At 42.4% G+C, this 26,275-nt stretch overlaps 1 protein-coding gene across 3 annotated transcripts; it reads left to right on the top strand.

Moving 5' to 3' along the window:
• Nucleotides 1-15,209: 15,209 nt before the first annotated feature.
• On the top strand, nt 15,210-22,310 carry LOC126978577 (eukaryotic translation initiation factor 3 subunit B). 3 transcript variants are annotated; one of them, XR_007732639.1, is made up of 8 exons: nt 15,210-15,415; nt 15,642-15,957; nt 16,107-16,293; nt 17,269-17,507; nt 20,253-20,829; nt 20,906-21,355; nt 21,620-21,751; nt 22,066-22,310. XR_007732639.1 is itself a non-coding variant. In XM_050827529.1 (7 exons), the coding sequence occupies exons 1-7, from the start codon at nt 15,289-15,291 to the stop codon at nt 22,264-22,266; spliced, it is 2,097 nt and encodes a 698-aa protein (XP_050683486.1). In that variant the 5' UTR covers nt 15,210-15,288; the 3' UTR covers nt 22,267-22,310. The 3 variants fall into 3 exon arrangements, 1 of the variants encoding a protein (XP_050683486.1); XR_007732640.1 differs by having other exon boundaries at nt 20,906-21,487; XM_050827529.1 differs by lacking the exon at nt 21,620-21,751.
• Nucleotides 22,311-26,275: the final 3,965 nt, after the last annotated feature.

Raw genomic sequence — 26,275 nt, 5'->3', positions numbered from 1 at the left:
ATTCACTCCAACTTAAACGCCGTCCAACACCACCTTGAGACGGCAAAGCCGGCCTTGTGTTTCCTTATGGAGACGCAGATATCTGGACCAAGCGATACGTCATATTTAACGTACCCCGGGTACAAAATTGAGCACAATTTTTTGCCTCATGCCGGGGTATGTGTGTACGTTAGGGAGGATATCTGCTGTCGCCGTCTCAATGATTTTGAGGCAATTTTGAGGGTAGGGACCTGTCCACTCTCTGGCTCCGCGTAGATTTAGAGGACCGCGTCCGCATCTATGCGTGTGTCTACAGGTCCCATAGTGGTAACGCAGAAACCGATCATCTCATGGGCTGCGTTCAAGTGGCAATTGACGACGTGCTTGCACAGATCCCCTCCGCTGAAATTGTAGTCTTGGGTGATTTCAACGGGCACAATCCCGAATGGCTTGGATCACGTAGCACAGACTACGCAGGGCGATCTGTGCATAATTTTGCATTGGCGTACGGTCTGTCCCAATTGGTTGCGTCGCCAACGCGGCTCCCGGATGTGGATAGCCACATGCCGTCCTTATAAGATCTTCTGCTGACTACACATCCCGATGGTTACCAGGTCATTGTCGACGCCCCTCTCGGAACGTCCGACCATTGCCTGGTCAGGAGTGTAGTGCCTATCCGACGCCCACGTCGCAGAACACCAGCGACCCGCCGCGTTTGGCACTACAAGTCAGCAGATTGGGATAGGATGCCTTCCTTTTTTGCATCCTACCCTTGGAGCAGGGTTTGTTTCCCTTCGGATGATCCTAGTGCCTGCGCCGTTGCAGTAGCCGATGTGATACTACAGGGCATGGATATTTTTATACCAAGCTCTGTATTACCGATCGGTGGCAGATCACAGCCCTGGTTCGATGCGTCAGTTAAAGCAGCATCTGACTGCAAAAAACAGGCGTATCGAACTTGGGTTGCGGCGCTGGGCACAAAGGATCCGAACTGCATAGTTCTTAAGAGGAAATACAATCGTGCTTCCAGATTTTTTAAGCGGAAAATCGCCCGTGCAAAGTCAAAACACGTCGTCAAAATCGGCGAGCAGCTTTCCAGTTACCCGACCGGAACACGCAAGTTCTGGTCGTTGTCGGAAGCTGCTCTTGGTAAGTTCAGCCAGCCGTCCATGCCGCCGTTGCACATGAGGAATGACATCCTGGCCCATACGGTAAAAGAGAAAGCCGATCTCCTGTGCGCTCTTTTCGCCTCCCACTCGACTCTTGACGACAACGGAAAAACACCGCCAACCATCCCGCGGTGTCAGAGCTCTATGCCTAAAGTACAGTTCAGACAGAAAACTGACGCTACGCGAGCTCTGTTTTCGTTGGACGTCAGGAAGTCGAGCGGGCCGGATGGCATTTCTCCAATTGTGCTTAGAACGTGTGCCCCTGAGTTGACGCCGCTGCTAACGCGTTTATTCCGGCACTCTTGTTCCAAAGGCGTAGTCCCTGACTCATGGAAGTCAGCCCTTGTCCATCCGATCCAAAAAATCCTCTTGGTATACCTAGAGGGTCACCTGTTGATCAACGACCAACAATACGGCTTTCGCCATGGTCGGTCGGCAGGTGATCTTCTGGTATACCTAACACATAGATGGGCTGCGGCTATTGTAAGCAAGGGGGAAGGCCTGGCAGTTAGCCTGGATATAGCGAAGGCCTTTGATCGTGTATGGCACAAGGCGCTCCTCTCTAAACTTCCATCATTTGGACTTCTCGAGAGCTTGTGCAAGTGGACCTCCAGCTTCCTCACTGGGCGCAGCATACAGGTCGTTGTCGACGGACATTGCTCGAACCCGAAGCCCGTGAATGCTGGAGTGCCCCAAGGCTGTGTGCTATCTGCTACGCTATTTCTTCTGCATATCAATGATATGTTGGACACCTCCAACATTCATTGCTATGCAGATGACAGCACTGGTGATGCCGTATACACGGGCCATGCACGTCTCTCTCGGGAAATCGTCGACCAGTGCCGGGAGAAACTTGTGTCTTCTATCGAGTCCTCTCTTGAGAAGGTCGCGGAATGGGGTAAATTGAACCTTGTCCAATTTTACCCCCAGAAGACTCAAGTTTGCGCGTTTACCACTAAAAAAACCCCATTTGTCGCATCACCGCTCTTCGACAACACTTCCCTAAAAGCCTCGCCTAGTATCGGAATACTGGGTCTTGAAATCTCGAGCGATTGCCAATTTCGTGGCCATCTGGAGGGCAAAGCCAAACTGGCTTCAAAGAAACTGGGCGTCATTAATAGAGCACGGCAAAACTTCAAGCCGGCCCACATTCTAGCGCTGTATAAAGCGCAGGTCCGGCCACACATGGAGTATTGCTGTCATCTCTGGTGTGGCGCACCCCAGTATCAGCTCGATCCATTTGACCGCGTGCAACGCAGAGCAGCTCGAATTGTCGGGGACCCAGTACTCTGTGAACGGCTGGATCACTTGGCGTTGCGTAGAGACGTCGCTTCAGTGTGTGTCTTCTACCACATTTATCACGGGGAGTGTTCCGAAGAGCTGTTTTACCTAATTCCTGCCGCCGAATTCCACCTTCGCACGACACGCCACAAGTAAGGATATCATTCTCACCATCTGGATGTGTGGCGGTCCTCCACAGTGCGGTTTACAAGGAGCTTTCTTCCACGTACTACAAAGCTGTGGAATGAACTTCCTTATGCGGTGTTTCCGGGACGATACGACATGGGTACCTTCAAAAAAAGCGCGTACACCTTCCTTAAAGGCCGGCAACGCTCCTGTGATTCCTCTGGTGTTGCAAGAGAGTGTGAGAGGCGGTGATCACTTAACAACAGGTGACCCGTACGCTCGTTTGTCCTCCTATTCCATAAAAAAAAAAACGGATACTTGACTTGCTTTAGTCACGCATGCCCTATTGTGTTCACCTACAGGATTCATCTCATGTTATATCTTAAATAGATCCAAATCAGCCTCCATTTGAATTTTCGATATCTTTAAAAAAAAAAATTTTTTTTGTAGTACACTCACTAATGTAGAAAAATTTAACTGTTTTAATGCTGATTTTATTAACATTGCTATAGAATTAGGCAAAATTAATTGGGAGGAAACTTTTCGTTCTCTGACAGTAAATGAGATGGTTTCTTCACTTTATAACCATATTGATAATAAAATAAATAAAAATGTCCCAAAAATTAGACCTAAAAGTGTGAAATATCCTCCTTTGTACTCAAATGCGCATATCAAAAGACTAAGAGAAAAATATAACTTAAGAATGAAAATAAAAAAATATAATAATCCAATGGATGAAATTCAATAAAAAATATTAAAAAAGCGATGCGACGAGTTAATACAAAATTGCTACAATTCATATATTTCCTTTGTCGAAGCTCAAATTAAATGTAACCCAAAATATTTCTGGAGTTATCTAAAAATGAAAAGGGGTGGTTTAAGTAACTATCCGGCAGAAATTTCTTATGGTCACGAAAGTTCAGATAAAAGTCATATCATTTCAAATTTATTTGCTTCACATTTACCATTGGTTTATAATAGGCCTTCACTAAAACGTCTGAGCTATGAAAATGTTATATGTGCAATAACGTTCTGCGTACTATACATATCACTGACAACCAAATTGAAAAAGCTCTAGTACGACAAGACAAAGCGAAGGGTGCAGGCCCAGATGGTATTCCACCTGTGTTTTTGATCAAATTAGCTGCTGAACTATCTGTTCCTTTAGAAATAATATTTAACACTTCTATTCAAAACGGGATCTTTCCAATGGTTTTGAAACATACAAAGTACCCGTTTATAAGGATGGAGACAAATCCTTGGTTTCGAATTACAAACCCATAGCAATTTTATCTATCTTAGCTAAAATATTTGAATCTTTTATTTGTGAAAAAAACCCGTGGCAATTATCGCAATTAATTGATACTAGGCAAAATGTCTTCGTTAAAAACAAATCGACAGCAACAAATTTTGTTGAGTATACTGAAGAAATTGTGGAAGCAGTCGATGGTAAGGCACAAATTGATGCCGTATACACCGACTTCAGCAGGGCTTATGACACCGTCAATCAAGAAATTTTAATATACAAATTGCAGAAGTATGGAGTGTCGGATCCCTTGTTGAGTTGGTTTCGCTAAGAACGCTGCAATAGGCAACTAAGTGTGGTCATCAATGGGTATACTTCGGAATCATACATAGCGACCTCCACAGGGATCGCATCTCGGACCGCACCTCTTTAATGTGTTTATTAATTATATCTCTGAGTGTTTTAAGTATTCCAAAGTTTATCTTTATGCTGACTATCTCAAGGTCTGTAAAGTTATCAAGTCACTGAACGATTCCTATCATCTGCAGGAAGAACTTAATAGTTTGGAAAATTGGTGCGAGCTTAACGATATGTCAGTTAATGTAAGAAAATGCAAACATATTAAATTTAAGAAAAATAAGAATGTGCTGCCTCCATCGTATCACTTAAATGGAGTCTTGTTTGAATAAGTCACGTGTATACGTGATCTTGGAATTCATTTTGATACCAAATTGAATTTTAACACTCATATAGATAAAATAGTACTTAAAGCTTCAAAATTATTAGGTTTTATTTTAATAGAGGCATATAATTTTAAAGATCCAATGACTAAAAAAATAATGTACAACTGTTTGGTGAGAAGTCATTTAGAGTACTGCAGTGTTGTTTGGTCGCCACATTATAAAGTAAATGTAGACTTGAGCGTCTCCAAAAAAAGATGGTACGGCATTTTGCTTTTGGTCGTGGAGTTCTTAAAAAGATTAAAACATATGAAGAACGACTACTATATTTCCGCATAAACTCCCTAGAAGAACGAAGAAATTATTTGGACTTAGTATTTCTAAAAAAAATATGCACTGGCCTAATTAATTGTCCCAACTTGCTCAGCAAAGTTAGATTTCATATACCAAATAGAATTCTAAGATCATGTCAGCGACAAATCTTATTTTCATTACCAAATTGTCGCACTAATCTAAGAAAATTCTGCCCATTGTCACGAATGTATATTCAAATTCAAATTCAAATTCAAATATTTTTATTCAAAATAGGATGTGAAATCACTTATTGAAAGTCAAAAAAAATTACCACCCATTCCAAAGTGAATGCCTCAGTGTCCGCCTGTCCTTCAGGCGTATTTTGACGCGCAGGCGACCCCTAAGGTCCCCGCGGTCAGTCCTGACCGCACGGAAGCCCCTCAGGCTTCCAGTGCTTCACCGGCCCAGCCGGAAATTGCTCTACCGTCGAGAGCGGAGAGTGTCGCGTCGGATGCTGACGGCTTCATCACCGTCAGTCGCAAGAAGAAGCGCGGTCGCGAATCGCCTTCTCTTGATGGCACACCCGCCAAGAAAGCCGCGGCCACGACTGGCTCCACTCCCGCGTCCGCGCCCGCGCCCGCTAAAGCCCGCGTACCGCCTCCGACCAAGCGCCCGCCTCCTATTTTTATTGGAGACCGAGGCCGCTGGTTAGTTATCAAAAATAGGATCCCGAAGACGCTCTCCTTCCAGGCGAGGGCGTACCAATCTCTCATCAAATTAGAGACCAGAGAGGTAGCGGACCACCGCGCCCTGACATCTCTTCTTAGAGAGCTGAGTGTGGGTTTCCACACGTACGACCTGCCTGAGGAGAAGCGTCTGAGGGTCGTTATTAGGAACGTCCCCAGAGAGTTAGACGAGGCCGACATTCTGTCGGACCTCAAAGAGCAGGGTTACCCTGCACACGAGGTGCACCGTATGCGCGGAACCACCAACAAACAACCATTTAACATGGTTCTCGTCGTCCTCGACCTCACGCAAGAGGGAAAGGAAATTTTTAATATTAAATCGGTTTGCTCCCTTCAGGGCATCCGGGCCGAAGCTCCTCGCAACCGCGGGGGGCCTGGTCAGTGTCACAGATGCCAGTTATACGGGCACTCGGCACGCAACTGCGAACACACCCCGAGGTGTGTGAAGTGCCTCGGAAAACACGGCACGCCGGAGTGCCCTCGACCAGCGCAATGCGCGGAGCCCCCAGCCTGCATCTTGTGCGGGGAGAAGAGGCACCCCGCGAGCTATCGCGGGTGTCCCAAGGCACCCAAACACAAGCGTCACCCAGGACGCCGCCAGCCGCAAGGCAGAGCAGAGAAGGTGGAGTTCACTCCGACCTTCAAACCTGCGCCGCCTCCGAAGGTAAACGCCTGGGCGAGGTCTCCTCCGGCTGCCAACGCTGCCACAGAGGCCACTCTCGCGGCCCCCGCGCCCCTCCGGCCACCGCTAGCGTCCCGCCCGGCGGCGTCGGTCCCGCGACCGAGGCCACCGGCGCCCGCGTCCGCGGCAACAGGTAACAAAGGCGGCAGCACCTTTGCCTTCATGTTCGAACTGTCAGAGCTGTTCGACATTGATGAAATCACAGCCCTGGCCAGCAGGCTCGATGCTGTCCGGGACGACCCGCCGTCGCTCCTGCAAGTTATGGCAGACAACGGCAAAATATTACGTGCCCTCACCGATATAGGGCGAAAGTAGAAAAACATTCGCGATGCCTAATTACGTAAGCGGACGGGTTAAACCACATACGCTCCGTATAGCGTATTTTAACGCCCAAGGCCTTAAGCCTCAACTAGACTTGGTGAAGGAGTTCGCTCACGAATATCAATTAGACCTATTCTTAGTGCAAGAGACATTTCTAAAACCACGTATACGCGATCCGCGTATCGCTAATTACAACTTAGTCAGAAATGATCGCACCACCATTATGGGCGGCACCCTCATTTATTTTAAAAGGTCTCTACACTGTATACCTATAGATCCTCCGGTCCTCACTAACATCGAGGCCTCTGCCATCCGAGTCAGTATGGCGAATCACCAGCCGATCACTGTTATTTCAGCTTATCTTCCGCCCAACAAAAAAGTATTATACACAGATATAGAAGCATTACTCGGCCACGGGGCTGCAGTCATAGTGGGCGGCGATCTTAACGCCAAACACTCCAGCTGGAACAGTAGAGCCACAAATAGAAACGGAATCTTATTAGATCCGCTGACAGACACGCTGAACTTTTCAGTAATAGCACCCGACGAACCAACACATTATCCGGATAACGTCGCGCACCGACCCGACATTCTAGACGTTGCGTTACTTAAGAACGTAACGCTCAATGTAAATTCAATCGAGGTTTTTCACAAATTAGAGTCAGACCACCGGCCCGTCGTCCTAAATCTAGGCCCACCGGTTAACTTTCAACCACCGACGAAAACAGTGATCGACTGGCAACGGCTGGAAAAGGATCTCGAGTCTATCCAGTCCGACGACCTTGACCTTATACCGGACGTCATCGACTCGGTCGACACGGCTCACAGTGCTATCTCTCATGTGACGTCACATATACAGAATAGGATCAAGGCCTACTCCAGGCAGGTTCCGACGATGCAACCGCATCGCCTAAACCTGCCTCCAGAGGTCAGGAACTTACTCACATAGAAGCACAGAGCCACTAGACTTTACGACAGGTATCCGTCGGTCGAGAATAGGCGCCACCTCCGCTACCTACAGCGGGTGGTACGGGAACGTATCGCGGAACTCCGCGGCGAACGTTGGGACCGCTTGCTCGGCAACCTTAAGCCATCACATGTGGCTTTCTGGAAGCTGCCTCGCGCGTTCAAACAGGAGCCGCCCACTGTCATGCCTCCTTTGGACAGACCGGGACTGCAGCCGGCGCTCGATGACGATGAGAAGGCTGAATGCCTCGCCGATAGTCTTGAGAGTCAGTGCTCTCCAAATGCAGCAGCCGACCCGACACACGTTGACGAAGTTGATCGTGAAGTTGAACGTCGCTCCACTCTGAGCCCTTCAGGCGATGTAATAAAACCCACCTCTTACGAAGAGGTGAAGCTAATCATTAAGGAGCTTCACTCCAAGAAGGCCCCGGGGCCCGACACTATAAACAATAGGGTTCTTAAAATCCTACCCTCGACTCTTATTACTTTATTGGTTACCATTTTTAATATTCTATTGTCTAATAGCGCGTTTCCCGAACAATGGAAAGAATCCATTGTTATCGGTATCCCAAAACCCAATAAACCAAAAGCTAATCCGAGTAGCTATAGGCCTATTAGCTTAATTAACTCGATCGGGAAACTTTACGAAAGATTAATTCTCGCGCGTCTTAATCATTACATCGCGGAGCTCAACCTGATACCCGACATACAGTTCGGATTCAGAACCGCTCACTCGTGTCCCCAGCAGGCTCACCGACTCACCGAGTACATTCTCGTACGGCGTCAACTTCACGCTACCACGGCAGCTGTGTTTTTCGATGTCGCGAAGGCCTTCGACAAGGTATGGCACAACGGCTTAGTATTCAAGCTGTATCAACTGGGAGTGCCAGACAGGCTCGTGCGCATCATACGAGCCTACCTTACTGATCGCTCCTTCTGATATCGAGTAGAGGGCACCCTATCCTCACCCAGACCCATCAGGTCTGGAGTGCCACAGGGTTCAGTCCTCTCTCCCACTCTTTTCTCGCTCTTCACGAGCGACATTCCCAAGTTTCCAAGTGTCCAGCTCGCTCAGTACGCTGACGATACGGCACTCTACTTTGGCTCCGCTCTATTGAACCGCTCAACCTTGAGCAGGAACATTAAAGTACTTCAAGCCGCCGTCGATGAACTAGGCAACTGGTTCAGAAAATGGCGGATTGAAGTGAACCCCACCAAGAGTGCAGCGGTACTCTTCGGTAACGCGAATAGCATCCGCGCTAAAAAACGACCGACCGACGTCATTAAATTGTATGAAACACCCATACCGTGGGTGAAGGATTACAAATACTTAGGAGTCACGTTCAACAGCAATATGAACTTCAAGAAACATATTGATACGGTATGCAATAGAGCCCGATTTGTCCTCAGTCGCCTTTATCCACTTGTGTGTGGGCGAAGCAAACTTCCGCTCAAACGCAAAGTGACGCTGTACAAAACCATCGTACGGCCCATACTGTCATACGCAAGCGTCGTTTTCGCGCACACCCGACCGAGCTACTTACGTCGTTTGCAAGTAGTTCAAAATAAATTCACGCGCATGGCAACCGGAACCCCGTGGTTCATCCGAAACGTTGACCTTCACCGCGACCTAGAGCTTCCGACGATAGCTCAACACTTTAAAGAGATCTCGCGACGCTTCTTTGACAAGGCGCCTAACCATCCCAACATCTTGGTTAGGAAGGCATGCGGGTACACCCCCCTTCACCATAGTCTCAACCCAATAAGACGTCCCAGACACGTAACGGTAGACCCGGATGACGACATCACCATCGCGAACGCGACACCCACACAAACACCGACACAGACACGCACACACCGCCTTCGCAGGCGTAGGCGCGGTCAACCACCGCAAACCACTGGCACTCGTCACTCTGACGATGGCCCGCACCTTAGATACACTACACATTGTTTTGATACCCGACGAGACGTTAGTCCTCGTCCTGTAATCGTTTCACTACACTCACTAACACACGGACTGAATGACGGACTGACATACACCACTTACACAACCACAAACACACTCCACAAACAGACACAAACACAAACATACATGCACACTAACATTTACACTACTTACACACATACAAACATACATACATACAATCATAAACACATACACACACACTTACATACATTACACTAAACATCACCACACTCGCCGGCGAGTGTGTTCTTCTCATCTTTTCATCTTCATTTCATCTTCATTTTCATTTTCATTCTCTCTCCTTCCCACAAGCACACAGCCGGTCTGAGGTTCGAGTCTCCTTAGGAGACGCCCCGCGACTGTTGTTGCGTAGTCTTTGCGGCCTCCACGGCCCACGTCCTACTTCGCTGTGAAAGCCAGGGCTGCTAACAGCACAGAGGAGGTTTTAGTCGGTATGGGGCGTCCGCTTACGTGGACACTCGAGTCCGACATATTACGCCCCGTTCCGGGGCGTAAATACGTAACAGTATTTCCTCCTCTCAAAAAAAAAAAACTGTCCACTTTTTTTACTCATTTGGCGATATAGCCGGTGAAATACTATTTTCAATTTATTTGTAAGGATTTTGCATATTCTTGTTTTATACTCAAGTATGACTTTATACCACGTTTATTTGTAAGGCCATTAATATTTTTAATTAGTTTAAGATTTTAGATTAATAGTTATTTTCTCAGCTAATGTTTTTCCAACGCACGCGAAGAATTGGTTTATATTATTATTTAGAGAAATATCGCCTACTCCTATGAAGAAACCGGCTGGCGTGCTATCCTTATCTTACGCGAGTGCTACTGCGTTGGAGAAGAATAAATACACCTGGCTCGAGCAGGCTCCTCGGCGACTAGACAGCCAGTCTCATCAGGCGACCGAAAACGAACGGATTTTCCCGAACTCCAAACATGTGCAACAAAACACAGTGCTCGCGTCGCCAACGACATCCGCCGTGCCATCGACATCGGCCGCGCCGCTCGCATCTCACGAAGCTTGTGACAAGTCGTGCGCTATTGTTGCAGGCGATCGAAATGGATCGGCACTACAAAATAAAAATGAATGGATACGTGTGGAAAAGCGTAAAAAATTGCGATTTAGGGGTACGCAGGGTACTGCCGCGGCTGACTCGGCGGGAAAGTTTAAAGCTGCGGACGTTCAAATTCCGCTGTTTATTTATAATGTGTCAAAGGAGACCACTGATCGAGATGTCGCTAATTACATTTATGAGAAAACCAATGTGATTATATCGCCGGAAATGGTTAAAAATAAGAACTCAGAAAAATACTATAATTCATATAAGTTTTATATACCTAGATCGAAACTGTCCCTATTTGGTAGCAATGAGCTATGGCCGCAGGGTATCTTCTTCAGACGATACATACAATTTAGAAAACAAAATAAGGCTAATGATATTGAGAAATGCAATAATAATAAAGTCAATAGCCCAGGAACCAGCTAAGAGTACAAATCTAAAGCTAATTTGCTATAATTGTAAATCGTTAAAGCGTAGACACTGTGAGGAGTTTGTGCAATAACTCGGATAATGTAGCGTAGCAGACGACCTGGTTGTTCCCCCACGACTTCACTTATTTGGGTTAAGTACATGAGGATTTTGCCTGTACCGGTACGTCGGCTGTGGATACGGAAGCGGGTGTTGTGCGCGGACGTCCGCACGGGGGCGTTGCGTTATTGTGGCGCATGAGTGTATTCACATCGGTGTCGGTTAGGCGAGCCATCCTGTGGAGGTAAATGGAATTAGCGATTATAAAAACATAGCTAATAGTTTCAAAGAACAGTTTAGGTTAGAGCCCCCCAGAACAAAGAGTAAGAACATTGGAGATACTGACCCAGATCCGATACGCTTCACACTGAAAGAGGTGAACCCTGCTCTCAGAAATATGAAGCGTGGGAAATCGCCGGGTCACAACGGACTGAGCATTGAGCATCTGCAATATGCTGGTGTGCACGTTTCCAGAGTTCTCAGATTGCTCTTTAACCTGTGTACGAGCCACAACTACCTGCCAGATGCTATGATGATGACAGTGGTTGTGCCAATAATCAAGAATAGGACTGGTGATGTGGCAGACAAGTCCAATTATGGGCCCATATCCCTTGCTACAAAAATCGCGAAGGTACTGGACACTCAATTAAACAAATCCTTTAAAGTACAGGAAGCGCCGTTTGGTTTCAGATCGGAATTATCTACTGAGAGCGCTATTACGTGTCTGAAGCAAACTGTTAGTTACTACACCGATAGGAATACGCAGGTATACGCGTGCTTCATGGACTTGTCTAAAGCTTTTGACCTAGTCTCATATGACGTCCTATGGCACAAGCTTAAACATGAGACAAGCTTAAGTCCTGAACTACAGTCATTGTTGGAGTACTGGTACGGTAAACAATCTAATGGGGTCAGGTGGGGTGACGAATATAGTGACCCATGCAGACTAGGATGTGGAGTGAGATAGGGAGTACTGACGTCACCGAGGTTGTTCAATTTATATGTAAACCAGTTGATCGAGAGGCTCAGTAGAGCAGGTGTCGGATGCTCAATAGATGGTGTCAGCATGAACAATATAAGCTATGCAGATGACATGGTTCTATTGAGTCCATCGATCGGTGGTCTTGGTAAGTTGCTGCGTATATGCGAAGAATATGTTGAGGAACATGGACTCATTTACAACACAAAAAAGAGTGAGTTTCTAATTTTCAGGGGGAGGAACAAAAGAGTCACATCTTCTCTTACTGTATATCTGTGTGGAGCCCCTCTGAAGCAAGTATCTGAGTTCAGGTACCTTGGACACGTAGTGACCGAACGCCTCGATGACGACAGTGACATGGAACGGGAGCGTAGGGCACTGTCGGTCCGAGGCAACATGTTGGCTCGTAGATTTGCACGGTGTACTGCGCAGGTCAAATTAACTATGTGTAGAGCATACTGCCAGTCTTTTTATTGGTGCAGTCTGTGGACTAACTACACGCAGAGAAGTTACAGCACCCTACGTGTTCAGTACAACAACATGCTGAGAGCAGTGTTGTATGTTGTATTGAGAATTGTATAATTGAGTTGTTTTTTTAGTTGTTTTATACAGGTTGTCGCTATTTCTAATACATTTCAAACGACCTGGTGTTGTTGTGTTGGTTTACGCCTTGAAATTATTAGACTTCTGGAATTGGACGCAATTAATGTTTGAAGCGTATTTATAAAAAAATCAGTAGCTTCATTAACGTTTTGAAACAGGTATACGGGGTTAAAGTTGAGGATTGAGGGATTGTCATATAAAAGGTTTAACTTATCTTACAGTTAATTTTAAATGTAACTATATCCTCTTTTTTATAAAAGAAATAATATATAAATACCACCTTGAGCATATTCAAGTGTCCTTCCAAGGTGACATCACAAAAAGGTATAACAATTAACAGGTAACGAAATGACTGATAAAACTGTATATGAAGGTATTGATCCAGTTGATGTTAAAAATGTTACAGATACCTATGACTGATTGCCTCCAATATATTGACCAAGAAATTCAAATGTTATGGTTAGAAATGTGGAAGAAAGACCAAGATAATAAAGGAAAATGGTATGGCCGCATACAAGAAAGCATACCTGTCAGTCCCTGGTACAATCTATTGAAGGTTTGCAATAGAGATTTTATTACCACGATAAATAGATTGCGTTTTGGCCATAATACTGCACCGTCACACCTTTAAGATTGCGATTGGGTATTGTTGAAAATAAAATTTGCCCACATTGCAATTCAAATGAAGGAACTGTCGAACATCTTATTTTCGGCTGCCAAACATTTCTGATTGACTTGTGCTGTAGTGAAATCAGAAATTTAAAAATTTTATGTGATTCTTCTGTGAATTCTTCATCCCGCCCGCCTCCACTTGATCAGTTATTAAGAGACAATTAAAGAAGTAATAAACCATTATATAAATATATTAAGAATAGAATTCCAACAATATAAAATAAAGTGAAGTGATTAGTCAATTGTGAAATGAAAAGTATAAATCTATACTAATATATAAAGCTGCAGTGTTTGTTTGTTTGTTTGAACGCGCTAATCTCTGGTACTACTGGTCCGATTTGAATGATTCTTTCAGTGTTGGGTAGTCCATTTATCGAGGAAGGCTATAGGCTATGTTTTTTTTTTCAAAATTAGGGATCCGTAATAAAATTGCTATTTTGTAACACAAGGTGTAAAATCGAAAACCTATTTTTGCGTGCGCTGCAAAAACTATTGACAATATAACAAAATGATGTACAGGCTATAATATAGGCAATATTTTATTACTTATAAAACTATCGCGTGAATTATACTTTATACGGCAAAACAACGTTTGCCGGGTCAGCTATATATAATAAACTCCCACATCATGTAACTGAATTTCCTTTACATAAATTTAAGCTTTATATTAAGGAAATTTTAACGAAGAAAGCATATTATGAATTTCAGAAATATAAATGATAAAAATGTATGGAATCTGTAAAGGGAGGATAAAACTTGCTAAGTTGTTTGCCTGTTCTACTCTTCTGATTGTCTCTGTAACTGATTTGAAAAATTTACTTTCATAAGTGTACAAATTTTACCGAAATGCATAAATAAACTTGATTACATTTCATGTCGATACTCTGTCTAATCTGTGTGTGTAACATTATACACATTCATATCGAAAGTAATGTGATGTCATCTACAGACAGATCGTATCTCGTGTCTCTGTTACATCCATATGCTAATAAGATAAAAGATTCAAATTATTAATATTTTCATAAATCATATAGTAATTTGTTAGTATAATTTATTGCAAAGACAAATAAACTTTATTCAAAAAGGCTTAAACTAATCGCTTTTGAATAGTCATTAAAAATATTTAAGTAATAAATCTACCATTGTTTAGAAAAGAAGAGATCGTGGAGAAGAACATACAAGAAACTAAATCCCTCTTTTAAATCAATAAAGTATTTTTCAATAGTTCTATGGTTATATAACAAATTAATTTATAAGGTGCTTCATCATTGTTAGCTTTATAAAAGAATACTGGATTATTGAGAGACATTCTAATTTTTTTTTTGCATCTGTGTTAATTTCTTTGATTGGGAATTGAATAGAGTAACCGCTCCCAGGCTCTTTGAATTTTTGATTGTATACGAAAAATATATCGAACGGAAGGTAGATTTTGACGCTTAATTGATTTCATTTCCTCTCTATCTATCTATATATATATATTTATATAAAAATGAATTGCTGTTCGTTAGTCTCGCTAAAACTCGAGAACGCCTGGACCGATTTGGCTAATTTTGGTCTTGAATTATTTGTGGAAGTCCAGGGAAAGTTTAAAACGTGAATAAATAGGAAAATGCTGCTAAATTAAATAAAAACAACAAATTTGTTTTTCCTTTGATATGGCCATACATAATTTCTATGAGAGAATTTATTGACGCACGGATTGACAGTTCTGCTATTAAACAATTTCATTACGACAGCAGGGTGCATATTTTACGGAGTAATTTTTGATGTTATGATATATTATTGACAAATTCATATAAAAACATTATTTTATTTATTATATACAGAACAACGTCTGTCGAGTCAGCTAGTATTTAGATAATAATAAAAGACTGAACTTAAAGGTCTCAGTTACCATATCATAAAATCCCAAAAAAAAAATTGTTCATATGTGTCTATCTAAAATTATATGCGCAATAGGTAGGTACGCATTTTCGATCGAGAGTCAATGGCGTGTAGTTCTTTGGAATTTAAAAACATAAAAACGTCAAAATGGCAAAGAAAAAGAGCGACGATAGAGTAAATCCTAATCCTCCTTGTGACAATGAAGAACAAAATTTCGACGAAGAACCAAATTTTGATGATCCAGAGGGGTATATAGATGATATATCCGACGAAGGTAATGCGTGACTCCGTAGAGGTTGTCTTTTTGCCTTATGCGATTTTTTGTGTAAATACAATTTATACAGTTTTTAGTCTGTTTTTTTACAGTTTGTAGTCTTAAAATCAATGATATGCATAGTACGACTACAATGTACTATGTGACCGGTGTCTTCTGTAGTTTAATTAATTTTTTGTAGCAGTAGTGCAGCATTGAAAATTATAACCTTATTTTGACGTTGCAGAGTTGTTAGGTGACTTATTAGCACAAAAACCAAAAGAATCAGACGGTTATGAAAACGTGATAGTGGTGGATGGTTGCCCGCAAGTCGGACCGGAGCGTCTGGAAAAGCTTCAAAGTGTTATTACTAAAATATTTAGCAAGTTCGGAAAAATTGTAAATGAATATTATCCAACAAATGAAAATGGCGTCACCATCGGTTATATATTTCTCGAGTACAGCAATCCACAGAACGCTGCTGAAGCAGTACAGGCAACAAATAATTGTAAATTAGACAAGCAACATACATTTTTAGTAAACCTTTTTACAGATTTTCAAAAGTAAGTACCTAACCAATAATCTCTATAGAATTATAGCTTCCTATTAATAATAGATAGTACATGTGTATGTATATGTGTGTATGTCTATGTACTTTAAAAACATAGTCTGATAGTAATTGTAATGTAATTAATATGTTGTAAATGTACAGATATGCAGAAATACCTAAGGAGTGGGAACCGCCAGCCCCTCAGCCTTTTAAGGTTCAGTCCGACCTACAGTGGTATTTGATGGATCCTGATGCATATGATCAGTTTCTTGTGGGTATTGGTACTGGTGTGGCACTGCAGGTGTGGCAAAATGCACTCCCAGAACCTGTGATGCTGCAGGAGAGGCCGGTAAATTGTATTCTTTACTTAAATAAGTTTATCTGTTTTATAAAAATTGTAAATATGCTTAATGAGTTCTGGTAGAGTTATTGATCATGATGTACCCTTCAACAACAGCTGCACTTGTCTGCCTGCCGAGTGCTCTGCTTGTCACCACATTTAGAGATTGTATTGTATTTACAGATCTGAATCTGTATTCAACATTATATTACATATACAATTCATTTTCTTGTTAAATTGTCTAACAAAGTAATTTAATGCATAAAATGTCAAGCAATGTAGGTCTGAGTATTGGCCGATATCTACCTTTTTTTTAATTTTATTTTATTATGATCCAATATTGGAGAAATACATAGAACTGCAAACTTTTTCACCCTTCTACAATCAACCCCTGTTTTTTAATCACATTTTTTATAATATTATTTTGTTCCATCCAGTTCCACCACAGGGTTGCAAGATGGCAATCAAATACAATAATTATTGTAGTACGATAAATTTAATGTATGATGGATTTGGTAGGTCTGTATGTCATCTATTTTTATACCCCAAAAACATTAATCATTGAATTTTTTTTATTACTTTAATTGGCAATACAATGTTTGCGGGGTCAGCTAGTCACTTTATAATTGCCAATTTTTTAATGTATTGAAATAGATATAGTATCCTTAAGAGATACATATATATATGCCACGGTGGACGTTTCTGTAGACCTATATAAGAACACAATTTCAATAATTTTTCATTGAAAGCTCCCGGATGACTTATTTTTGTCCTATATCTCCAACAAATATCATTTATATATACAAAAATTTAACAAATTATATACTTAACGCAGTCAATTGGTGAAAAGAGCATGAAAATTGGTACAGTAGTTTTTGAGTATATTGTGAACAGACAGAAGCGGTGGAGGAGTTTGTTTTATAATATGTAGTGAGTGATGTAATAAGAAGTACAATTGTAATGAATGATGTACTATCTGTACAGAACTGGACGGAGACGTACGCAGTGTGGTCGCCGCTGGGCACGTACCTGGCCACGTTCCACTGGCGCGGCGTGGCACTATGGTCCGGACCAAAGTTCGCCCAGTTTCAGAAGTTCTACCACCCCGAGGCACGCTTCATCTCATTCTCTCCCTGCGAGAATTACATCGTCACCTTCTCTCCCACCGCGGCTGCCACGCCGGAGAGGCCCGAAGACAAGAAACTCATCATATGGGATATTAGGTGAACAACCATCATATCACTTACCATTACACACTTGCTTATTTACACATTGGGTGCTGAAGCACGACAGCTGTGGTTTATCGACTTGTTTCTTTATTTTTATTATTTCTTTCTTCTTCCCCTTCCGCTTAGATTTACTCCCTCCTCATCCATTTTCTTTTCCTATTATTGTCATTTTTGCGGAAGACTGCCGTGAGTCCAAGAGTAAATACAATAAGTATATCCCGGTAAGAATATTTTAACTAATAAAGGGGAATGCTCATTTTAGGCTATCATACGCCCAGTAATTTAACTTTATCTAAAAAAAACTTCATATTAATATATCAAAACAGATTGCTACACAAAATTAGTGATGCAACGTTATTTTACAATACAAAGTATTAACTACAATTTACAATAAGACAACATAATATTTGAATGATACACATCAGTGTTGCCTTATAATATATTAATAGGCATTGTTAAGAGCATTTGTTATATTGCATGTGTACTGCCCCAGCTCTCATTTTTAGAATAATAGATTGTCTCGACTTATCGTGGTCGGCACTTTAGTGATAAACCCCAAAGAGATAAGAATATTTCTTGCAAAACTATAATTTTTCTAATTAAATCAAAATAGTACACTCTCCTCTATCCTGGGCTTCAAGATCATTATCAACCACATCTAGTAATGCAGTAGTTGTGCTCATATATTTCCTAAAGGCAGATTGTAACTGTGGAAGTAGATTATTTTTTTCTAAGAATCTATTGAGCTGTTCACAGATTACTTTTTCTAGGGCTTTTGATATACATGGTAAAATACTAATCGGCCTGAGGTCTTTAAAAGAAGATGAATTTGTAGTCTTTGACATATTAGGGATTTACGCCAGGCAGATTGATGGATAAGTTGATGATGCATTGGAGAGATTGATTAAATCTGTTTTAATATTACTTAGTAGACATAACTTCAACATGTCTAATGAAATTCCATCACACCCCAATGCATTTGAATGTAAACTTTGAAGATGTTTAATAATATCAGATTCTAACACTATACTAATAGAGAATGTGAAATCCCCTATCTTATGGTTTAGGTAATAATCAATTTCAGAAGCAGGTGCAATTTTATTCCCAGGTACATCCAGGAAATGATTATTAATTTCATCCGCCATACACATGAGGTCTGGAAGTACAGTTTCCCCTTTGCTATGTTTGTTATTATTTTTTCCCCTACTACTATGCTTCATCCCTACGTTTCATTAATTTGCTTTATAATGTACGTGATCCACGCATGATTTTTTATTTTTACGATTTTTACTGGAGCAAGTATATCAAATATAGAAATCAAGATGTAATTAAAATTAGAAACATAGCTGTCTAAGTCTTCAACATCTGAAAAAGAGTCCCAGTTAATTTGAGTTATAAAGTCATTGAATAAGATTGGATCAATGTCTTTTAGTCTTATAAGTCTATAGATTATGTGTTTAGGAATGAACTTTTCCTTCGCTACATTTACTTCGCATGAAATAAAAGAGTGATCGCTTAGGTTACTAATATGTTCCACTGTAACACGCCTTAAAGACATATTGGTGCAAACTAAATGCAATAAGGTTTCCCCATGGACTGAAAAGTGTGTTGGCTTGTGTATATGTTGCGACAAATTCGTGATAGCTGAAAAGTCCATCAGCTTCTTGTATCTTAAAGAATTTTTGTCCAAAATGTCGATATTAAATCTCCTATTAGGATTATGTTGTCAACCCAAGAGAAACTTATAAGTGAGTCATGCAATGCTCCAATAAAGATGTCAGTGTTCTGCCATGGTGAACGGTAGCCAGTGCCAATTACAAGCTTTTCACCACCAATGCCTAAGCTTATCCACATTTGTTCGATATCATTGCAGCTGGGATGTTTTAATACTCTAGTTTTAAGGTTATTTTTTATATAGAACCCGAGAATAGAATGTCGTGAACGTGGATTGTGGGCCAGGCGATAATTAGAAACTTTAGGCGCGCGGCCCTCTTCTCCATTCTTAAGCCACGTTTCATTTAGTCCCAACACATCAATATCATGACAATTAACAGCAACATGTAGTTCTTCTTGTCCAGTGCCAAGAGTACATATATTTATGAAACTAACTATAAGATACTTCTTTCTAGAAGCCATCATTTATGTTATTATTGAGAAAAGGATCCAGTTTATTGCAATAAATAATGTGCCTAGTAGTACTGTCAACAAGCCGCTTAATATAATATGTACTAATATTATACCATATATAGGATGGTTTCCAATAATAGTATTTCAAGAATAACATTAAAAATAAACTTACTTGACTAACACACAAAAAATAGTTAATATCTGCTAAATAATGGGGTAATAATATAGTTACATTAGCGAGACTAGAAGGGGCTATTTTATATAGATACAATGGTTTCCAATAATAATTCTTGAAAAACCCCAAAAGTTCTAAGCGACACTACAACTGTGCCCGTCACCTTGAGACATAAGATGTTAAGTCCCACAAATTTCACTAGCTACGGCGCCCTTCAGTCCGCAACACAATAATGCTTACACATTACTGCTTCACGACAGAAATAGGCGCCATTGTGGTACCTATAATCTAGCCGGCATCCTGTGCAAAGGTGCCTCCCATTGGTATGTAGTGTTTTTGAAGATGGTTGTTTATTTTTTATTTTTTTCATTTGTTAATGTGATAGTTGCGCGTCGAGGTCGACTCAGTCAGTAACTATACCGAATATTGTTCACCAGGAGCGGGCAGGAGAAGCGCAGCTTTCCTCCGCCCGAGGAGTACGTGACATGGCCGATCTTCCGCTGGAGCAAGGACGACCGCTTCTTCGCGCGGCTCGGTACCGACATGCTATCCGTGTACGAGACGCCCGGCTTCGGGCTGCTCGACAAGAAGTCCATCAAGATCCCGGGCATCAGAGACTTCGCGTGGTCGCCCACCGACACCGTGCTGGCTTACTGGGTGGCCGAGGAGAAGGACGTGCCCGCGCGGGTCACGCTGCTGGAGCTGCCCAACCGCACCGAGATCCGCTCCAAGAACCTGTTCTCGGTGGCCGACTGCAAGATCCACTGGCAGAAGAGCGGCGACTACTTGTGCGTCAAGGTGGACCGCTACTCCAAGCTCAGGAAGGACAAGACCGAGCTCAAGTACTCGGGCATGTACTACAACTTTGAGATCTTCCACATGCGCGAGAAGCAGATCCCCGTGGACAGCGTGGAGATCAAGGAGCCTATCCAGGCCTTCGCGTGGGAGCCGGTCGGCTCCAAGTTCGCCATCATCCACGGAGACAACTCGAACCAACAGATCAGCTTCTATCAGGTACGTCCCCGCCGGAGTCCGCTCGTGCCGTGTGCTGCGCGCCGTGCTGCCACTCATATCGTTTGTCTTCCCGCAGGTGAACACGGGGCAGGCGCCCTCGCTGGTGCGCAAGCTGAGCGGCTCGTACAACCACGTGTTCTGGTCGCCGGCCGGCCAGTTCGTGGTGCTCGCCAACTTCGGGCTGACGGGCGGTGCGCTCGAGTTCCTCGACACCAACGACTTCACCATCATGAACGTGGCCGACCACTACCAGATGTCGGGCATCGAGTGGGACCCCACCGGCCGCTACGTCGTGACCGGCGTGTCTTCGCTCAAGTGCAAGATGGACTGTGGCTACTACATCTGGTCCTTCCAGGGCAAGATTCTGCGCCGCGTCATGAAGGAGGGCTTCGCGCAGTTCCACTGGCGGCCGCGCCCGCCCACGCCGCTCACGGACAAGCAGCAGAAGGAGATCAAGAAGAACCTCAAGAAGTACTACCCGCAGTTCGAGTCCAAGGACCGCATGCGCAGCACCAAGGCGAGCAAGGTAACGTGTCCCCTGTGAGTGACGTGGTCAGCTCAGTACACGCCGCTCACGGACAAACAGCAGAAGGAGATCAAGAAGAACTACCCGCAGTTCGAGTCCAAGGACCGCATGCGCAGCACCAAGGCGAGCAAGGTAACGTGTGCTCTTTGAGTGATGTGGTCAGGTCAGTACACTCCGCTCTCGGACAAGCAGCAGAAGGAGATCAAGAAGAACTACCCGCAGTTCGAGTCCAAGGACCGCATGCGCAGCACCAAGGCGAGCAAGGTAACGTGTGCCCTTTGAGTGATGTGGTCAGGTCAGTACACTCCGCTCACGGGCAAGCAGCAGAAGGAGATCAAGAAGTACTACCCGCAGTTTGAGTCCAAGGACCGCATGCGCAGCACCAAGGCGAGCAAGGTAACGTGTCCCCTGTGAGTGACGTGGTCAGCTCAGTACACGCCGCTCACGGACAAACAGCAGAAGGAGATCAAGAAGAACTACCCGCAGTTCGAGTCCAAGGACCGCATGCGCAGCACCAAGGCGAGCAAGGTAACGTGTGCTCTTTGAGTGATGTGGTCAGGTCAGTACACTCCGCTTTCGGACAAGCAGCAGAAGGAGATCAAGAAGAACTACCCGCAGTTCGAGTCCAAAGATCGCATGCGCCGCACCAAGGCGAGCAAGGTAACGTGTGATGTGATCAGCGGCTCAGTACACGGCCGTCCTGTCCGCAGGAGCTGGTGGCCAAGCGCACGGAGCAGATGAAGAAGTACTCGGAGTACCGCGAGGCGCGCGCGGCTGCCTGGGGCGAGCAGCGCGCGCGCCGCCTGGAGCTGCGAGGCTACGTGGACACAGACGCGCGCGGCGCCGCCGGGGACGCCGTCGAGGAGACGGTCGAGTTCTTCGTCAAGGAGGAGGTCACCGTCATCGACTGAGCGTCCGCCCGCGATTATCAATAAACAAACAGCTTATATACAGACCGTGCATTTATTTACTTTCCTCATAGATTACGTGTGTTCACCTGAACCCTCTAAACTAAAACCCCTTGCACATATTTAGTTAGGCTCAGTATTAGATTAACTGTAACTAAAACTTATGTACAATACTCAGCAAGTTCTGTAAAATATCTCAGCAATATTAAATTCTGTAAATTCAATTCAATTTATTTAAGAGAATATTAAAATACAAAGTAAGAATAATAATACAAGTTTTACTTAAAAGGTAGTTAGCACTATTCCTGAACTAGGTAAACCTGTGTTTCAGGCGTAAAGAGCTTATATTAAAACTAAATAATCACAAAGAAGAGAATTTTAATAAAGTAAAAAGGTATAAATTAATTTACAGATTAAGTATTTGTAAACAATGTCTTCAAAGTAACTAATATAAATAAAATATAGATAATGTTTATTTTATCACTATTCGTAATTTTTCTGTATCATCATAGGACATATTTTGAAGTGCTTTATCAAGAGCCTTCTTACAATTAATATAATTTAGGGGATGGATGTTTGCTATTGCGTTTAGTTTATTGTAAAGATACGGTCCTAGGAATACATAAAACTTTGATGTAAAAATAAAGTTTGTTTTTGTTTTTTGAGGACAAACGAGCGTAATTCCAGAAAAACGTTCCAAACCACAATCATGTCGAAATTGAGTTAAGAATACAAAACTGGTCACGTGATTCATATTAACGGTCACATTAATACACTAATATTTTTTTTATGGAAAAGGAGTACAAACGAACGTACGGGTCAACTGGTGTTAAGTGACCACCGCCACCCATATTTTCTTGCATCACCAGAGGAATCACAGGAGCGTTGCCGGCCTTTAAGGAAGGTGTACGCGCTTTTTTGAAGGTACCCATGTCGGCATGGGTCGGCTTGAAGTATTGCCGTGCTCTATTTATGACGCCCAGTTTCTTCGAAGCCAATTTGGCTTTGCTCTCCAGATGGCCGCGGAATTGGCAATCGCTCGAGATATCGAGACCCACAATCCGATACTACGCGAGGCCGTAAGGGAAGTGTTGTCGAAGAGCGGTGAAGCGACATATGGGTTTTTTTTAGTGGTAAACGCGCAAACTTGGGTCTTCTGGGGGTTAAATTGGACAAGCTTCAATTTACCCCATTCCGTGACCTTCTCAAGAGAGGACTCGATAGAAGACAACTTTCTTCCGGCACTGGTCGACGATTTCCCTAGAGAGACCTGCATGGTCCGTGTATATGGCATCGCCCGTGCTGTCTGCATAGCAATGTATGTTGGAGGTGTCCAAAATATTGATATGCAGAAGAAACAGTGTGGGAGATAGCACACAGCCTTGGGGCACTCCAGCGTTCACGGGCTTGGGATTCGAGCAATAGCCGTCGATAACGACCTGTATACTGCGCCCAGTGAGGAAGCTGGAGGTCCACTTGCATAAGCTCTCGGGAAGCCCAAATGATGGAAGTTTTGCGAGAAGCGCCTTGTGCCATACACGATCATAGGCCTTCGCTATATCCAGGCTAACTGCCAGGCCTTCCCCATGCTTTCGATAGCCGCCGCCCATCTATGTGTTAGGTATACCAGAAGATCACCTGCCGATCGACCATGGCGAAAGCCGTACTGTCGGTCGTCGATCAACTGCTGACCCTCTAGGTATACCAAGAGCTGCGGTTAATTATGCTCTCCATGATTTTGGAGGTAATCTAACATAATTCTGTTATATAATAAGGTTACCCGAATGATATTGGGAAGTAGAGACTATAAGTCTGCTGCCGAGTACATAACTACGATATGCTATTTTCTACAATCCTTACCAAAACAATTAGCTCCACATTAGAAACAAGACAACCTGATGAACAGGCAGGGGTCGGAAGAGTTTAGTTCACACACTCGAACTTCATCGACAAATGTCAAGAGAGAAATAGACCACTGTACTTAGCATATATTGATTCCAAAAAACCATTCGATTCAGTGTCACATAACTATACCTAGGAAACTCTACCAACACATAATGTGGACAACCAATATTCAAGAGTAATTAAAAGCCTATACAGGAAGAGCTTAAGAGTAGAGTTAATCTGGAAACAGCTGGTCCCTGGATCCCTATAAAGAGGCGTAAGATAGGGGACCCCTTTTCACCTATACTACACTATTTTCTTCACTTTTCACATATACTAAGCAAGCTTAACTGGAATTAATGCGGGATTCAAGTACAAATTAAGAATTGATACCACCTACGTTTTGCCGATGATGTGGTGCTGATCAGAGATAGGAAAAAACTACAGTACACGGTAGAGACACTAAATAAAGCTGGCTAGCTCGCCGGGCTAGAGATGAACCTCTCTAAAACTATGGTGACCAACAACACCAAGGTTCAAACATACGTCGATAGCGAGCCTCTTCAATACACTGATAAATACCTTTACCTAGGTAAGCAATTACGGTTCGACAGACTAAATAACTGCCAAGAGATTAAGCGCAGAGACCAGTTAACATGTCATAAGTAGCTAGCCTTATAGAAATATTTAAGAGCAATATGCCAATTAAACTGAAGACAAAGTTTATGAATTCTTGCCTTAAACCATATCTGAAAAGCAGAGGTCAACAAAGAAAGTTTAAAAAAATATTTAAAATAAAATTATAACGTGCCAACGAGGAATGGAGCGGAGTATGCGGTTAAATTCAAATATTTTTATTCAAAATAGAATTCAAAATCACTTATTGAACGTCAAAAACTACTTTTATTTTGTTGCATCACTTTGCATATAATATTGTAATTGAAATGATTTGCAAAATAAATTTGAACATAAGAATCTGTAATATCATTCAGTTTCGAAAAGAGCAACCTTAGAGTTTCTTGCTCGTTCTTCTCTAAGGAAATCTGCCTTCCGAACGAGCTGTACGAAAAAAATTACTTATTTCAAGTGTAATACAATTTACCTACGCAATAAAAATATTTTTTCACTTCTCATGCTTATTTGTGCACGATATAGGCTGCAGTCTGCATAAAAGGATCTACTCATAAATGTATCTACTCAATAATGTAAGGATCTATAATAAGGCAAAGAAAATGAGCCATACAGCCAAACACAATAAAAATTTCAGAGATAGAATTTGTTATTGTTTAATATTTACTTTAATTTATTTGCCTTATGTGTTTTTTTAAGACATAAAAGATATTAAAATTTAAATTAAAATACGGTTAGTTATTTAATTAATTAAAAAAATATATATTACAAAATTAATTCAATAGTAGGCTGTATAGGTCTGGAGACCAAGCTTATTAATAAATCAATCAATATCGTAAGATTAAAAAAAAGTGGCGGGAAACAGGTCTTGGTTTTTGGTGCGTTTATTAATTTCTTCAAATTTGCTAAAATTGTTAAAAATTCCCATGTTATACTACTGTTCTATTTCCTCGCAATCGAAAAGAAAAGCAGAGTTTATAACTCGTCCACAAAACCTTTTTATCCTCGACATTGCTATCAGGTAAAAGTCTGCTAGAATTCTCTGATAAAAATGGTTCGTTTTGTGCACTCGTTTTAAAAACTGCTATTGTTTGTATGTTTGTTTGTTTAGTTCTCTACAGTTTTATTATAAGTAAATTAAATTTATCTCTCAGAAAAATCAACTTACATAATTATAACGACTGTCTTACGTATATTCGACCAGGCCACGTGTCCTGACGCAAGTTTAATATTTTATACCCATCCTAAGAAAAGTGCTCAACGCCGCTAAAGAAGTTTTCACTTCAAAACCAGTATAGTCCAGCATAGCGTTATTCATATTAAATCAATTGTCTGTAACGGACGTCATTTCCACCTGAGGCAAAGAGTGAGAACGACATTTAGACCAGACATAATAAATAGGTACATCGATACATAATAAACTTAATCTTACAACCCTGTGAAAAACTGAGCCCTACTTTCTGGCTTTCCAAAGAAGTATACATATATAAATTTAAGT

The sequence above is a fragment of the Leptidea sinapis genome, chromosome Z, assembly GCF_905404315.1.
Source record: "Leptidea sinapis chromosome Z, ilLepSina1.1, whole genome shotgun sequence".
Classification (NCBI taxonomy): domain Eukaryota; kingdom Metazoa; phylum Arthropoda; class Insecta; order Lepidoptera; family Pieridae; genus Leptidea; species Leptidea sinapis.
This window is presented reverse-complemented; position numbering and strand designations above follow the sequence as displayed.